Source organism: Thyridium curvatum (assembly GCF_004353045.1).
Source record: "Thyridium curvatum strain D216 chromosome Unknown NODE_36_length_377547_cov_81.061009, whole genome shotgun sequence".
NCBI classification, from domain to species: Eukaryota; Fungi; Ascomycota; class Sordariomycetes; order Thyridiales; family Thyridiaceae; genus Thyridium; species Thyridium curvatum.
This window is the reverse complement of record NW_022156791.1, coordinates 316,916-334,003: the sequence shown is the minus strand read 5'-3', so window position 1 is coordinate 334,003 and position 17,088 is coordinate 316,916. Positions and strand designations below refer to the sequence as shown.

Genomic DNA, 17,088 nt, shown 5'->3' with positions numbered 1-17,088 from the left:
AGCAGCATGGGCAAAAGTCAGAGTAAGAGAGGCGCGTTGCAAGTAGTTACTCCGTAAGCAAGGCGTCGCTGCACACACACGCCCGCACAGATCCAGACAATCAATGTGCTTTTGCGTTTTCTCTGCCCGATCGGTGCCGAAATGCCAGGAGGACACTCCGTCTCGCACGTGTACCCATCTCGCGGCACCGACGACCCTTCCACCCTCTCGCCCACAGCTCCAGCCCCCGCTCGAGATGACCTTTGGGGAATGCATTTTGCAAGTGCATATTTCTTACCGGTGCAATCAATCTCTAATTTGCAGGGTCGTCCTTCTCATTGGCCGGATCCCTTGACACCATCACATTCGATGGCAAGGCGGACTGCCATTCAACGTAAAAGAGGGGAGTGGTCGGTCGGGGAAGGATTCAGATGCCTGTCGTCACCCGTGTGCTACCCCAACCGCCAACCGGGCGGGCGAATCAACGGGTGGGTGTAGAGAACGAGCGGCCTGGCAAAAGGTCCGTGGATCCTTCGACACAATCTTGTACTTGTAGTTCAATGTTACAAGTATAGGTAGTTATTATCTCAGGAGCCGAAGACTGCTCGCTTGCTAGCGCGGCTACATGATTGGCACCACCGGCAGTAGCCCAATGCCCTGATCCTTCGTACAAGTAGAATCGCTGTGCACAATTCATAGATTCCCTTGGGACCTCTAATACGGAGCAGCCAATGGCCATCGGGGAAATGCACCACTCAGCTCAGTGCCCGAAAGAAACTTGACTACACTCTTGAGATAGACACGAAGCGGTCTACCATCTCCTGCCTCTGGGCCCTGGTGCATCGGGACGGGTGGTGTTCTACAAACGGACAAATGGAGATGGAATCAGGATCCGGATCGAACCTGCTATCGCCTGCCCGCCACCACATGGCACTGCCACCATACCCCGGTATCGACACGACCCGGTCACGCCAGCGAAAGGCCGTTTCACGCGGAGGGGAATTCTCCAGGGCTGCGCTAGCCTACACAACGCTCGGCCGATACAAGGACTGACTACCAGTTTGACCCATGCGGGTAGCAGGTAGGCAGGTAGGCAGCCAGGCATCGGCACCTGCAAACCCGGCCATGTCCTGCCGAGCGCTGCAAACGGCGCGCGGCAGCGGTGCGGCCGGCCTCCAAGCTCCGAGAGCATGGTTGGCGGCACGGGTTCAATGCCTACTTTCTGGCAAGTGTAAATGCACGAGAGCGGCGCAAGGCGGGAAGCTGCAGCCAAGTTTGACGGGTCTGCAAGTTCTGTGATGCCATCAATGCCGCCGGTCAAGACACATCGGGAACGAACCAGAGCGACGTCTTGACCTGGACTTCAATTGATGTGGGGGAGAGGAGGAAACGGGCCTTATCTAATCAGCCCGTCATGTGACTTTCCTAACTGTTGTCAATGACAGTTGGAAGAAAAGATGACATAATCACCAGTCGTGCTCCGCCAGGCAACAACAGCTCAAGTCCACGCTCGCTGGTCGTCTTGCAATCTTGTATTCTCCGCGCGAAGGAAGTAGAGGACATAGTCGGAACGGTCGTACCTTTCCATTGCTGCACAAGACTATCAACCGTATACACGGCCCGGGCGGTTGCGCCAGCCAGCTCTTGCTGGTACTCGAGCATCTCGGCGTCCAACTCGTGATGCCGTTCTCGAGCCCACCTCGACACCCGGTCTAGTCCTCTCTCGCACCCGTCAGGGTCCGAAGGCGACGCCATGGAGTTCAACATCGAGTAAGCGATGAGGTCGGAGCTTGAAAGCGACTGTGCCGTGTGCTAATTAGGACCCAGGGACTTGCCAGTCCTCTTTCCTTACCCAAGGATATACCCAGGTAAGATCCTGAAGCGTTTCTTAGAGGCTGATCCTCGCCGCGCTGTCACTGACGCATCAACATGTAGAGCAATATGAGTGAGTCTTACTCTGGACCCTGTATTGACAAGGACATCCAGTCCAGTCGCTCCCGGGCTTGGGACACGCAATGCTCACTTCGTTCGATCACAGGTACATGCGCGATCTCAAGAGTAAGCCAAGCTAGCTTTATCCAATCGCCTAGACTGCGCACCCTCATCCTCGCCGAGCAAATTCTGACCAATAAGCAGAGACTCTTGATGCCGGCGGCCACTGTGTCCTGGAGATGCCCTCGGGCACGGGAAAGACAGTGTCTTTGCTGTCCCTGATCGTCGCCTACCAGCAATACTACCCGGAACATAGGAAACTCATTTACTGCTCGCGTACGTAGCTTCACTCGCGAGCTTCGCTCGCCCAGGTTGAGACTTGAAATGGAGTGCTAATGTGACCACAGGTACCATGTCAGAGATCGAGAAAGCCCTTGCTGAGCTCAAAGCCCTCATGAAGTTTCGAGCATCGAGGCTCGGGCATGAGGAAGAGTTCAGAGGTCTCGGCTTGACCAGTCGCAAGAATCTCTGCCTCCACCCATCGGTCAAGCGAGAGAAGAGCGGTGCTGTGGTTGATGCAAGGTGCCGAAGCCTAACAGCCGGTTTTGTCAAGGAGAAGAAGGACCGAGGCGAAGAAGTTGACGTCTGCATTTACCATGACGTACGCTGCTACACCCCATTCTTTCACCGTTGCCTAGACTGACGACCATGACCGGCACTCAGAACCTTGATTTACTTGAGCCACACAACCTGATACCCAACGGAGTCTGGACTCTCGACGGCCTTCTCCGTTATGGCGAGCAGCACAAGCAATGCCCTTACTTCACTTCGAGGCGAATGGTTGGTCCACCTGGACACTGCCCCTTCCCAGTAGCCCCACTGACCATCCTCCCAGATGCAATTCTGCAACGTCATCATATACTCGTACCACTATCTCTTGGATCCCAAAATTGCGGAACGAGTCTCCAAGGAGCTCTCCAAGGACTGCATCGTCGTCTTCGACGAGGCCCACAATATCGACAATGTGTGCATTGAGTCGTTGAGTACTGACATCACCGAAGATTCGCTGAGAAAAGCGACGAGAGGTGCCCAGAATCTGGAGAGAAAGATTAGTGAAATGAGGGACACGGACCGGAAACAGCTCGAGAACGAATATCAGAAACTAGTTGAAGGTCTAAGAGAAGCCGACGAGACTCGCCAGGAGGATGCGTTCATGGCCAACCCCGGTAAGCAAAAGACTTCTGCCGCTGCCAGCACCCGAACCCCGGAAAATTGACAGGGAAGCGTGCAGTTCTTCCTGATGATCTCCTAAACGAGGCGGTGCCCGGCAACATTCGTAGAGCAGATCACTTTGTGGCGTTCCTCAAGAGGTTCATCGAGTATCTAAAGGTTTGTTGCCTCTCGCACCCCAGTTTATTTGCATCCTCCTAACCTATCTTTAGACGCGAATGAAAGTCCGTCAAGTCATCTCGGAGACGCCGCCCTCGTTCCTCGCCCATCTCAAGGAATACACCTTTATAGAGAAGAAGCCCTTGAGGTTCTGCGCTGAGCGCTTGACATCTCTAGTGAGGACCTTGGAGCTCACGAATATCGAGGATTATCAGCCGCTGCAAGAAGTCGCCACCTTCGCGACCTTGGTTGCCACGTACGAGAAAGGATTTCTGCTCATACTGGAACCATTCGAGTCAGACACTGCCGAAGTTCCCAACCCTGTCCTCCACTTCACATGCCTGGATGCTGCTATTGCTATCAAGCCTGTCTTTGACAGGTTTAGTTCTGTCATCATCACGTCCGGCACTATTTCTCCCCTGGAAATGTACCCAAAGATGCTTGGCTTCTCCACCGTAGTACAGGAATCCTACAGCATGACACTTGCAAGAAAGTCGTTCTTGCCCATGATTGTCACCCGCGGCAGCGATCAAGCATCCATCTCCACCAGTTTCCAAGTCCGTAACGAGCCGAGCGTGGTTCGCAACTACGGCAACCTTCTGACCGAGTTTGCCAAGATCACACCTGATGGGATGGTCGTATTCTTTCCTTCCTATCTTTATATGGAGTCGATTATCAGCATGTGGCAGGGAATGGGCATTTTGGACGAAGTCTGGAAATACAAACTGATCCTCGTCGAGACCCCGGATGCCCAGGAAACATCGCTGGCTCTCGAGACATACCGCACGGCGTGCTGTAACGGCCGGGGTGCTGTTCTTCTCTGTGTCGCCCGCGGCAAGGTGTCCGAGGGCATCGATTTCGACCATCAGTATGGCAGAACAGTGCTCTCTATTGGCGTCCCTTTTCAGTACACCGAATCGCGTATCCTCAAGGCCCGCCTTGAGTTTCTGCGAGAAACGTATCGAATTAGAGAAAACGACTTCTTATCCTTCGACGCGATGCGACATGCGGCACAATGCCTGGGCCGAGTCTTGCGCGGCAAGGACGACTATGGAATCATGGTGCTGGCTGATCGAAGGTTCCAAAAGAAGCGTCCACAGCTGCCAAAATGGATCAACCAGGCCCTTTCAGATGCCGATACCAACCTCAGCACTGACATGGCCATCAGCAGCGCCAAGAAGTTTCTGAGAGACATGGCGCAGCCCTTTCGTGCTAAGGACCAAGAGGGCATCAGCACCTGGAGCCCCGAAGATTTGAGGAAGCACCAAGAGAAGGCGGACCATGAGAGGATCCTCGAGTTGCAGCAGGCTCAGGAGGGACCCACGGCCGTTCCTCTCTCTAGGGCCGTCGATGGCGATGACTATGGCATGGACGACGACGATTTGGAGTGTGGGATGATGGAGCTGGATACTGTCTAAACTGACCATCTGTAGTAATTCTAGGTCGCCTTCACCCAGCCTCTTGAACTCCATGAGATAGATGTAGATCTACCTGACACATGACTCCTGACACATGACTACAAAAGTGAAAAGTACCGGGGTATCTGCGCATGCTGTATGCAATATGTCTAATTTCGTCGTCACACTTCCACCTTTTCCATTCTTCTCTCTCCAATTATTGTGGGAGGACGCCATTCTCCAGCTCCGCCGATACGGTGTTCACGGGCATGTCCATCACCTAGGGGCAGGTACAATGCGCCGTGCTGCCTTCACAGCTCTCATGCCGGGCAGTGTGTTGGCCCTGCCCGGCCTTCTACCCACTTCTGTGCAAATTAGTCGAATCAGATCCTGGTTTGTCCAGTAACTTGTATGGGCGCTAAGCATGTTGAGGTATTGGACATCCAAAGGCCCGCCGCCAGACCGAAGATAGTAGTCTAACTGGCCGTTGTCGTTGAGCAGATAGGCTTTACGTTCGGCAATCTCCTCACGAGTGAAGTCGTGAACTTCGAGTTCCAGCTGGGAGGGGAGTCGGACGGTGGGAGGCTTGATGGTATGGGGTGCGGCCGCGGCACTGGCAGCAGAAGCGCTTGGCACAAAACCGCGGCGCACACTCTGCCCAATTGACTGGAAGAACCCCGTACTAGCAGCTGGAACGTATGCCGTCTTGAGACTCGAGGAGTAAACAGGGTCGACAGCACCGTTGAGCAGATACGCAATGGGGTCCTCCTTGGCCAGGATGTTGTAGATGTTGTCGACCGCGAGGCATCCAAAGGTGCCAGTCTCACCAACCACATTGCTGGCCACTGTGTCAGAGGGATCAGCGCCGGGCTTCTGCCGACCACGCCGGGGCACCAGACGCCCACGTTCCAACAGGAGGAAGAAGCCTGCCGGACTACCGAGAAGGAAGAGATTCTTCGTGTCGAATTCAAAGTGAGTCGTTTGCACTAATAGCCTTTCAAGGTCAGGAGAGGGTGGGATAGTCGGCTGCTTTGATAGAACCTCGATGGCCATAGCGCTGCCCAAGGAGTGGCCGATAAGGTGGACCCTGCCCCGGCTGGAAAAGCTGGGGTTATTCTTGCACCACAGACGGTATACACGATTGGCCTCTCCAATCATGGCCTGGATCATCTTGGGCTTGTGGTGAGACATGTAGAAAGGAATGTCGAACATGACATCGGATATCATGCTCCGGACGGCTGGGATGGAGCCCGGCTCTATGTCTTTCAGCGTAAAGCCGTCCATGGGGCGGCTCACCAGATCTTCCTCTCGCATGGGACCCCCGTCCTCGAAGGACAGGTTATGTCTCCAGTTAACTGGGAGGACCATGATGCCGTTCTGGTCAGGCCGAAGAACAGCCCCGACCGCCTCGCTCGACAATTCCAGGTTGACAGCTCGACGAAAGGCATTGATGGCATGAGTGAAATGGAAGCTCTCGACTCGCTCTGCCAGCTTCTGTCCGACTCCGTGAACCACAAGGATCAAATCGGTCACCTGGGCTCGCTCTTTCTCTGCTTTGCACCCAGGACAGCCCATCTGGCCATGGCCTTCTTCAAACCCATCGCCCGCAAGCGCGACAGGAAGATCTTCGGCTAGATCTCCCCTTTTCTTCCCATTCTTCTCATGGATTCGATCCCACGCACTCCTATCGAAGCCTCTCACAACAGGGATGCCTACCGTGATCCCCTTCATCATCTTGGCGACTGGACGGCGCGAGTAGTAGGCAGATGGCTTGAGGCTCGGCTTCAGAAGAAAAGCCGCATTCTGATCCCGGTAGATGACGTGGTAGTTGGCGTATAGAGACTCAGCAGGACTGACTCTTTTGGAGTCTGAGTTGCCCGGGACTGTAGGCAGCTCGACGGTTCCCTCTGCCGCCGCTTCTCCTCGGAAACAGCGAGCAGCACAAAGAGGCTCACTTGCAATGAGCGGCTCAGCCCCATGTTTTGAGCCTGTGGGCTTCTCTCCATCGTTGGGCCATAGTGGATGGGATACCTTTTCTTCGCCAAGTGGTCCGACGTCGACAGCACATTTCAACTCATCGTTCCAGGTCTCGGTCCAGGGGCGAAGTTCTCTGTAGCCAGCTTCGAGCTGATTTGCGACAGCGGGCTCCACTGGAACCATGGTGTCTCTATAGAACCAAGTCGCCCGGACAACAACAGCAACGTCGTTGACGGGCGACCAATATATTGGCTTCATCTGCAAACGAGGTAGTGAGACCATGTGTAGGCGGGAAATGCCTACTGGAACCTCGACAGCGATCGGGTCGGCATCCGTGGGGCGGGTGCCAAGGTTAAGACGACCATTTTGCTCCGTCTCTTCCATGCTCTGAGGTTTCACAGTGTTCACGTGTGCACTGATTATGCCGGTACTGGCCTTCGAGACTGCCACAGGAGCTTGCTGGTTTGTGAGTGACCCGACTGTGGGGCTTTGCGTCGGACTGGGGTCACCAACCCTGACAAAGGGTCTGCCCGATATGCCATCATCCAATGCAGGCGGCCTGACTGATGAAGGAATACGCATGGTGCTCACTACAGGCTCTGAATTGAACGGTTCTTGGCTAGGAGGACCGGGCTCATCATGAGAGCCCGCACGGTTGGGCAAGCCGGCATCGCCCGGGGAACTTCCAGGCCTGGGGCAGTCCGCGTGCTGGGCATCTAATGGACCCTGGTGGGGGGAGGTTGGACTCTTCATTCTCATCATGACCTGTTGAGAGACGTTGGCCGCTCTGAGGTGAGACCAATGCCTCGTGGAGAGCAAGCAAAAGCTCTTTTCGAGCTCTCGGCGCACATCAAGGACTAAAGCAGGGCAGCAAGGGGCAAGACCCACACCAGGCGATACGTCGACAGAGTCGACCACAGCCGAGTCATGATATCCTTGAGCGTGTAGGTCTCTGTGTTGCAGAGCCAGCCGCTCTACCAGCGCCGCGAGTCTCCTCGCATCCTTGTCAGCCAGAGCTGGGGTCGGTGAGCGTCTTGTTCGCGCCTGTGCATGGCTCTGTCGGGCATGACGGGATGCGAATCCCAGCCAGGCCTTCTCCAGCGCGTGATTGTCTCCCTGAGCAAATGGGCGGATGGGGTATTTGGCTGACCTTCCATCGGACGAAGAGGCACTGATGGTCGCAGCCGAGAGAGGATCATCGATGGGGATGGGGGAGTAGTAGAAGAACTGAGCAGCGAAGGGCGGTAGATGCTCGAGGAGAGGATCGGAGTCATGCCGAGCTTGTGGGAGAGGGGCTAGCCGGCATGTTGAGCCGTAAGTATGCGCTGGGTTTGAAGGCATGGCTATGCAGGAAAGAAGACCTAGGGAAAATCTAGGAGGGCAGAGAGTCAGCGTCTGGTATTGCTGAGGCAGAGCTGGGTAAGGAAGCAGGGCCACGCACAAGCGATATCCTCGATGTCCTCCTCATGCTAGACTGGATGGAGAGTGCACCGCATGGAAGAAATACAGGCGGTGCGAAGTGGCTGGCTGGTGCTGGCTGGTGCTGGCTGGTGCTGGCTGGTGCTGGCTGATGGCTGCGTTCTCTCCAGGGAGACGGGGACAACGATGGTGCATCTCAGCCTCGCATGTGATTTGGTGTTTGATGATGACGTGTGGTGCTTCAATGCCTGGTGCCTTGTGCGAATCCACCTTACACTTTAGGCACCTAGGTAGTTACTTCTTATCGATTGGCAGCCCTGGAGGGGCCTGGGGCCGTAGGGCTACCTACCTAGGGGCACCCGTGTCGGGTTTATCTAGTTAAGGTACCTAGAGGTAGGTACCTCCAGCTGTTTGGTGCTTTTTGGTAGCCCCGAATGTGCTCTACTTGTAGGCTCTACCTACGTACCCAGCACTCCTAGGCTCCTAGCCCTGCCCCAATCTTGCCAGCTGCTCCAGCCTCCAGGCGCCAAGCACGCTAGATCTCTTGACAAGAAGGGGGGCCCGGGATCAATATCAAAGTGGAAGCCGCACGCACGGCTGTCTGACTGGCAGCTCTGTCGCTACCTACCGTGAGGGAGGAGGTAACTAGATCATCTGTTCCCTCTAATGCTCTCAAGTGTTCAAGTTAATGCCTCCCCCCCGCGCCCGGGTGAGGTGCATGTTTTCTGAAGAACAAATACCTGACGGGTTCTTGGTGTGGGAGTAGTACTTGTAGAGTCGGGGCGGGTCGAGACTCGAGAGGGATCCAAGCCCAAGGGTCCCTGACAAGACCTGCAACCATCCAACAGATTGGCAACGAGGAATTGAAACACAGACAGGCGGCCCATGTTTTCAAGACGGTGCGTGGCTGCTTGGCTGATTGGGTCCCGCCGGGGGTGGATTGGTGGATGTGGCCGGCTGTTGGGACCGCGCAAGTTGCAACATCGAACGCACTGCCGGGGGTCGAGATTGAGTTTCGGGTGAGGTGCTACGAAGTAAGCACAAGACTTGTCACTACTGTCTGTACCAATGTAAGATATCCCCGGTCGCATCTCCAAGCTGTCGCGCGCGGTGCGTCGGCCGGACACGACGCAAACGACCCAACACTGCACCAAGGCTGCTCTCAGTGGCACCCTCTCTCTCACACATTGGCACTCGACACCCCATCTTGAGGTGCGCATCGTCCCCCAACACCAGTGACCCCTGCTCGAGCTGTCGCCACGCAGGAGGAGGAGAGGAGGAGAGGAGGAGAGGATTGAGGAGAGCGGAGTGGGCGGCGTGGGTCGCCATTGGGCGGGATCGCCTGGTGCTAAAACATTGATGCAACCCCACCGGTCGGGGGGGCCCAGCCATAAGCTATAGGTACCTACCTACGTACAAGCTTGTACAAGAGTAGGTAGGCAAGGTACACGAGCACTATTAGCTACCGCTGGCCACCGTCCTGCACCTCGGTAGGCAGCGGATTGCGTTGCTCGCAGTGGCATTGTGGTCTGCGGGTGTGGTGGGTTGCGGATGGAGGGGAGGGGGAGAGGTGGGGGATGGGATGGGATGGTCAGCAGTGATGTTGAGAGGGCATTGAAGAATCTCTGGGGAAGATGGAGTCAAAGGTCGAGAGAGAAGGGAAAGAAAACTATGATGAGTCGAAATGTCCATCGATCAATTCAATGGACACCAGACGCCATCCCCTGGCTCGATAGATAGACGACTTGAGGACTGGACCGCATTCTTTTGCATTTGCAGATAAGAGAGAGATCAACGGGCAACTCGGGAAAGGAACCTTTGCTTGAAAGCCAAAGTTTATCTCGAGCTGGATGCTATCTGGCCTACTTTAAGTACCTTACTTTAGTTACCCAAGGTATTACAAGTACTACAAGTAGGTAGACGACCAAAGTACATTACTTTATCAATGATCCATGGGTCCCGTCAACCCTGCTCCACAGGCGGCGACGGCGGCGGCGGCGGCACCAGTGGGCGCACAATAGTTTTGCGGGGGAGGGACCCAGCACACGATTCCCTACCTATTCCCTATCGTGCTTGTGCATCTGATCTGGGCTCTCTCCCCCGGCCCCTTGTCGGGGCTGATTGACGGATTCATCAAGCACCTTGACGACAAGCACATCCCGTACAACAACGGAACCTTGCGCCGCAGGCTTGGTGGAGAAGGAGAAGAAAGTTGAAGATGAAGAAGAGAGCAGAGAGAAGAGTGAAGAGAGAGAAAAAAGAAAGAAACAGAGACTTTTGTTCTGAGGCTGCTCGAGACAACAACCTGCACCAGCCTATGATAGCGCCCCGGGCGATGCTTGCATGTCATAAAGTGGCGCCCCCCCCGCCCCAAAACGCCTTAGCTTATCAGTCGTCCTCCCCCAAGAAACCTTGCTCCTTGGTCACTCGACCTCTCAGCTGCCGCGCCGCTACACCATCATCTCCACCACCCGTCACACACTACCGCTGGCCTGGCCGGCCTCTGGAGAGTGCTAGGTCGCTCGCCCTGGTCCTCCACTCTCCTCAACCTCCTCTCTCGACCCTCCTCTCTCGACTCAACCCTCGATCTCTATGCCCTCTAGCCGTCCCTGCCTAGGTAGATAGCCCTCTTGTTCTTGTGCAAACATAGCTCGTCTAGTCTCTTATTCATCATCATTATTCTTCTTCTACTTCTTGTGTTCTTCCGTCTCCCACGACATCGTATCCCACCGCATTGCATCGTTGCCCCGGACCTTCGCCCGTCGTCGTCGTTGGGTCTTCGTTGCTCAAGCCTTGGGCCTCTTCCCCCTCCCCACCCTCTCTGATCCTTTGGCTGCTTTCGCCTTGCCACGGCCAGACTCGTCAGTCTGCATTGTCTCTTGAGGTATTCCCATTTACTGCATATATCTGGCGTTGTGGCTCCTGCTCTCGCCTCCTCTCCCACCTCTGGATCGCAGCCACCACTTTCTCCGTGGACCTGCTGTGCGCTGGGCCGCTTGTGCCACCGCAGTTGAGATCAATTCCAGAGGCCTCGTCTGCCCTGATACCTTTCCAGGCCTGGCTGCCCAAGGCACCAGCCTCCCGTCTTCGGCCTGGGCCCCGCTGGATAGGCGTGCCGTCGCCGTTGCTCAAGTCCTCACAGTTGCTCAAGTCCTCGCCGTTGCTCAAGTCCTCGCCGTTGCCGTGGGCATGGGCCATTGGGTTTCTTCTGCTTCAGAACTGGTCATTGAGTGTGTTCTCTCCCTCCTTTCCGACGGCAGACCCTTGCCCGTGGCGTCTCTTGATATCTGACCCAGATTTGAGAACGGGTAGACCTTTGTTGGCCGCCCCCGTTGGCCTTGCCTAATGCCGGTTGGTGCTGGTGACTGAATGCCGGTTTCTTGTGGCCCTCGATCTATGCACAGCACCTTGTCCAGCGAGTAGGCAAGCTCCGAATAATCTTCGCGCTTCAACACGCACCCAGCAAAATCACGATGGCTACCATCGCTCTTCCCCGTCCTGTGCCACACCACCGACCTTCCTCCGGCCTGGGTGCACTGCCTGCCAATATCACCATCGAAGATCTCAACAACCCCCAGCCTTCACAATGCGTCACACCCGTCCCAAACAAGCATATCCCCGTCTGCCCACCAGGTCCCGTCCCCCAGCAAGAACCCAACACGCCGCCGCCATCGCCTATACCCAGCAAAGAGCGCCTGCAGACCTCGCTCCTCAGTCCCCCCGATGCATACCCCCGCATCGATTCGGGACCTCTGGCAGTCTATAAAATAGGTGCTGCTGGTGTTGCGGCGGCGCTGGACCACCTTGCATGCCAGCCCTTGCCAGACCCTTCTCAGGTCTTCCCATGGTTCCATGGCCTTCATCCGCAGAATCATGTGCAGCAGGCCTTCTTCGTCCAGCGAAGGCGGGCTTTGAGGAGGACGCCGGGCTGCCTACGAAGCATCACCATCGTCAAGGCCGACGGAGACCTTGCTTTTGCGCGCCTCAAGGGGGCCATTGCTCCCAACGAGTTCTTGCAATCGGGCTCCATCGCCGAGTTCATCGAGGTGGATCCAAAGGAAGGTTTCTCGGTGAGGAACTTCCAGATCCAGGCGGCCAAGACAGCCGTGACCTCTGACATCATTGTCTATGGAGATGATCGGCCCTCTGTGCAAAGCCTGGCTTTTGATATCGCCGCCGCTCAAGCTCGGTGGAGGGAGCTCCATGATACCCAGGGGCAACCATTGCCTGCCTATAATACGTTTATCTGCACCGCCTCGTTTCGCGAGTTTGAGAAACATCATCCGGAAATTGTGGCCGTTGACGCCTCCGGCAATCTTACCGGCAGGGTAATTGATTTCTTTCATCAAGAGCGCAGGGAAATGTATGAAATGACCAAGGCATCCGAGATCTCCCACAATGTTTGGCTCGGTCCTACTCCCGACCAGGGGTCTGATGATGAGCGCCAGTTTGACGTGCTCATCGAGTGCAGTGACCTCGGCCATTTGGACCCAGCAGCCCTCAAGACGATAGCAGAGAGTCAGGAGCAGCCTCTCAAGCACCCTTATGTCGACTTCCCTTCTTCTGGAAGTATACTACCGCCAACGTGGTCTCACTCTGAGGCTGATGGCATCCTGGAGACATGCAAATGGATATACTGTCTGGCTCACGGGACCAACCCGCATTTCGAGACGACAGACACAGATGGGGACTCCGTCATGTCCGATGCTACCGAATCTCCAGACTCGACTGTGATCGCGCGGAAAATCCTCATCCACTGCGCTGACGGCTACACGGAATCTACCCTGCTTGGGATCGCGTACTTCAGCTACAGTACGGGCCTGCCCATACCCGACGCCTGGCTGCGACTACACACGGAGATGCAGCGGAACTTCTTTGCTTACCCCACCGATGTGGCTCTCCTCACGGCCATTGCGCCTCGCCTCCTCTCCGAGTCCCCGGTCTGTAGTGACCGAAACCTCTCAGACATCACTGCCCAGATCCGGGATGAACCCAAGTGGTTCTCCGGCCTCGACGGCTCTTTGCCGAGCAGGGTGCTCGATTACATGTACCTTGGGAACCTTGGCCATGCAAACAACCCCGAGCTACTCAAGGCGATGGGCATCCGGCAGATCCTCAGCGTCGGCGAGATGGCTATGTGGAGAGATGGTGAACGGGAGGAGTGGGGTGAGGATAACATTTGTGTCGTGCAAGGGGTCCAGGACAATGGAATCGATCCCTTGACAGAAGAGTTCGAGCGATGCCTCAAATTCATTGGTAAGCCATACTTCCCCCGAGGCACACGCCTTTGCTATGCCATTTGATCCCATAGTTGACCATGGACAGACCGGGGGCGCCGAAACGGGACTGCAACTCTTGTGCATTGCCGGGTGGGTGTTTCGCGAAGTGCTACGATATGCATCGCCGAGGTGATGCGTAGCTTGAAATACTCATTCCCGCAAGCATATTGTTTTGTCCGAGCCCGTCGCCTCAATGTGATCATCCAACCCCATCTTCGATTTGCTTACGAATTGCTGAAATGGGAAGAGACACTGCATGCAAATCACTCCCAACAAGATGCCTGTCCAAGCATGATGAGGAGGCAGCTTGAATGGGGTGAAATTGCAAGGGAGGTTGCTCTTATGAACAGGCCATACGCCCGGTGAGGCCCAGCCAGAGCTGCTAGCTTGTGGCTGTGGTCGAGGACCGATGTCCAGGGCGATGGATCGTTGATCCCTGCCTCGATCGCTGCATCGTTTCATGACTCTCCCATCTCGGCTACTGCCATGTTGTCCATGGATTCGAAAGCATCGGGGTAGATGTCACAAGGCACCTCTGAAACGCTCGCAGATTTGTTGCCGTGTCTCTTATGTTGGGGCTAGACATGTTTTTGAGAGGATGTCAAGGGAGACTGAGATAGCCGCTGAAGCGGACGTGCATAGCATGCTGTCATCATTGGCCTTTCGGAGGCTGGATGAGGGCGTGCGATGTCTACTGCGTGGCAAACCACTTTTTTCTCTTCAGGCGTTGATATGGTTGGTTGGTAATAGGTCTGCAAAGCGACGGTCGATATGATGTTTCTTTTATTTTGTCTTTTCTTCTTTTCTTTTCGCTGATCTTCTAGGGCCCCAAGTGCTTATTCTAACGACTGGATACCTCGTACATCATGGGCTATGATATATACCTTGCATTTATCTTTCTGCCTGTTGGAGCGGGGTCCATACGTCTGTCATTGAGAATCAATATGACGGTCATTGAAACGGGCATCTGAGCGTTCAAAAGCATCAAGTACACGGCATGGCGCGTCCTCATTCGTACTGGGATCGATGAATTTGGTATTACTAGAGGCACCGCTAGACGCCAATGCAGATAGTCGAGGCCTCCCAAGAAAATGATACTTCAAGAATCCAATCCCGATGATGGTGCGGTTCTGGCCGACCCGCAAGGAAACGCCTGTAGGAAATGCAAATACGCAGTATGCGAGAGTATAGAAAGAAAGAAAAGACAGTCGATGTCAAGAACAATTCCTTCTTCCAGGGAGTATAGCAGCGAATGCCGCCCCCTTAGCTATACGGCATTCGCCGTCATGAGCCATAGGAAGACGCATCTAACTTGTCATCGCCTTCAAGCACACTGTAGCGTGCTGTTAGTCTCCTACACGGGGCTTGGGAGAGAAGGGCGGGGGCGAAAGGGGGGAGGGAGGGGGTCTCGAGAGGGTCGTTTGACAGCGGAGCTAGGATACATACGAGAACTGCTTGACGAGATATCCCTCACCACCGTGCTCCATATCGATGTTGAAGACATAGAAGCCCCCATCGCTCGTGACCACCATAACCTGTGGGCTATTGCTGCTCATGGCCACTACACTGCGCAGGGGTGCTCCAGGATAGCCGACCGGGTTGCCGGTCAAGCCGCCACCGTTGCCGCTTGCATGATTACCGGCACCTCGCGGGGACTTTGTCGACGATGCCTTGGGGATCTTGATAAAGGCAAAGTCGCGTATCGGCTCCCACATCTCAGTGACGGTCTGCGGCAGGTACGAGCCGACGACGCCGGCCACGCTCCGGCCCATGATTTGCGAAGACCGACGCAGCATGCTGCTGAACGAGCCACTCTGTCTCCGGTTGACAATGTTTCCACCGTTGTGGGACCCCGGCGTGGCCGAGTCGGCCGTCTCGCTTCTTGGAGACCCCGCCTGGCTGCCCGGCGACTCAGTGCCGCTGTCGTGTGGTTGTCCGCGACTCCAGCGGTCTCTTCGCGGGGAAGTTGGCTCGTCGGCAGGGCCAGATGGCGCGCCGGAACTGGCAGTGGCGCCCTGGGGCGTACCCAGGCGGAAGATGTGAACTGTGTCAGAGGTTGATGAGACGCATAGGAGCGTGGAGCTGAGATTAAAAGACATGCTGTAGATGGTGGATGGATAAGTTCCGCGGCGGAACTGATATAACTTCTGTCCCTTGGGAACGTTGAAGACTCTGATGATTGTGCCTGTCTCTGAGGCTGTTGCGAGCAGAGTACCATCGTTGTTGAGTGCTATGGAGCAAAGGGGTGAGCGATGTGCCTCGATGACGTTGATCGCCTTGAGCGTAATTGTGTCGAAGACCAGAACCTCGCCAGTGGTGGGCGGAACGTAGGCAGAGAGGGGTGGTGCATGGGAGGGCCGCTTATCATCACGGTCTTCCCTTGGTTTAGGGAGGGGGTATGCGATGTAGCAATTTTCTGATGATGGGGAGAGGGCGCATATCGCAGAAGGGTTGGGCGAGGTCGCTATCGTGTACAAGAGACTCATGTTGGAGATGTCGTAGAGGTAGATCTCATCCTCGAGTACAACGGCCAGGCGCTTTCTGTTCAAGCGGACAGCCAGGACGGCGGAAGGGAAGGTCAATTCGCAGATGACGGAAGCCCTCTGTACATGTACAAATGATCAGCTGTAGTCCAGGCATACCTGATGGATGACAGGAACAGGTTCGCGACTCGAAGCAGAGCTGCAAGAGGGTGTGAGGCGGACCTTGGTGTTTTGTATGATTAGGTGGCGCGGCGACAATATGAGGGCAACCAGCGAGGTGGAGAAGAGCATCTCGATGATGGAGACATTACCATCGTCGCTACTGAAGATTTTGGAGAAGGGGTCGGTATGGTAGATTCGAAAGCCCTTGGATGTGCCTTGAAAGAGTCGTGGTTAGCACCCAGTCGGCGAGTGGAAGGGGGCCTAGGGAAATCTTCGAAATGCTTACCAACGGCCAGACAGCTGTGGTCCTGATTGAATGTGACAAAGTTGAGGCTCTGTCCAGCCATGTTGGGCATAGGAGAGGGGGGGCGGAGAGGGACAGCAGGAGGAGCGAGTACGAGGGCGACCAGATGTTCTGGAGAATACCCCTTGAGGCAAGGCTGTAACTAGTCAGGACGCTCTGTCAGTCGGCGAGGCGGAAGCACATCGCAAGCGAGAGGACAGCGGAGGGAGCAGGTGACTGTCGCAGGCGGAGCTGTAGCCTGGCGGTGGTGGGTGGTGATGGCGGAGGCGGAGGCGGAGGCGGAGGGGAAAGCTAACGGTGGTCGCGGCCCGTGGGAAAGACGCCGTCACGCAATCAGGTCTGGCTGTCGGGGGCTATGCACATACATGCGCATGGCAAGCTTAGCGGTGCTGCTCCGTGATAAGTCCCTTCACGGTCTGTCCGGCGTTGGCTACGTATGTTCTCTCGATGTTGGAACTCGGGATCGAGCTGGCTGCGGGGCGCGGGAAGGCTGGGAATGGTCTGTACTTGCAGTGCAGTGCAGTGCAGCTTCATAGGTGGAGCCAATGCTAGCTCCTCCAGCTTGAGTGCCTACCTAGCCTACCTAATTACGTATCCAATGATAAGGCTAGGTAAGGTACCTTAGCTTGTAGTTACTTGTAGTAGCGCAAAGTACCTAGGTACCCCGTGCAAACTTGCTCATGCGCACACATTTTATGAATTGTCCACTCACTCACTTACACCAAGAGAGCATACCAGCACATACTCACACTACCTCCAGTACCTAA

At 55.6% G+C, this 17,088-nt stretch overlaps 4 protein-coding genes across 4 annotated transcripts; 2 read left to right on the top strand and 2 right to left on the bottom strand.

The window, feature by feature from the left end:
* Positions 1-1,732: 1,732 nt before the first annotated feature.
* On the top strand, positions 1,733-4,718 carry E0L32_006443 (uncharacterized protein; the record flags this gene model as incomplete). Its single annotated transcript, XM_031141076.1, has 9 exons — positions 1,733-1,749; positions 1,800-1,847; positions 2,018-2,037; positions 2,116-2,247; positions 2,319-2,572; positions 2,635-2,751; positions 2,807-3,137; positions 3,191-3,300; positions 3,354-4,718. 9 exons carry the CDS (start codon positions 1,733-1,735, stop codon positions 4,716-4,718), a joined length of 2,394 nt encoding a protein of 797 aa, XP_030994954.1.
* A 255-nt stretch (positions 4,719-4,973) lies between these two features.
* E0L32_006442 (uncharacterized protein) lies at positions 4,974-8,015 on the bottom strand (the record flags this gene model as incomplete). The annotated part of the gene is made up of 1 exon (XM_031141075.1): positions 4,974-8,015. The coding sequence occupies one exon, from the start codon at positions 8,013-8,015 to the stop codon at positions 4,974-4,976; it is 3,042 nt and encodes a 1,013-aa protein (XP_030994953.1).
* A 3,551-nt stretch (positions 8,016-11,566) lies between these two features.
* Positions 11,567-13,396, top strand: E0L32_006441 (uncharacterized protein; the record flags this gene model as incomplete). Its single annotated transcript, XM_031141074.1, has 1 exon — positions 11,567-13,396. One exon carries the CDS (start codon positions 11,567-11,569, stop codon positions 13,394-13,396), a length of 1,830 nt encoding a protein of 609 aa, XP_030994952.1.
* A 1,260-nt stretch (positions 13,397-14,656) lies between these two features.
* On the bottom strand, positions 14,657-16,364 carry E0L32_006440 (uncharacterized protein; the record flags this gene model as incomplete). The annotated part of the gene is made up of 4 exons (XM_031141073.1): positions 14,657-14,705; positions 14,819-15,975; positions 16,015-16,232; positions 16,304-16,364. 4 exons carry the CDS (start codon positions 16,362-16,364, stop codon positions 14,657-14,659), a joined length of 1,485 nt encoding a protein of 494 aa, XP_030994951.1.
* Positions 16,365-17,088: the final 724 nt, after the last annotated feature.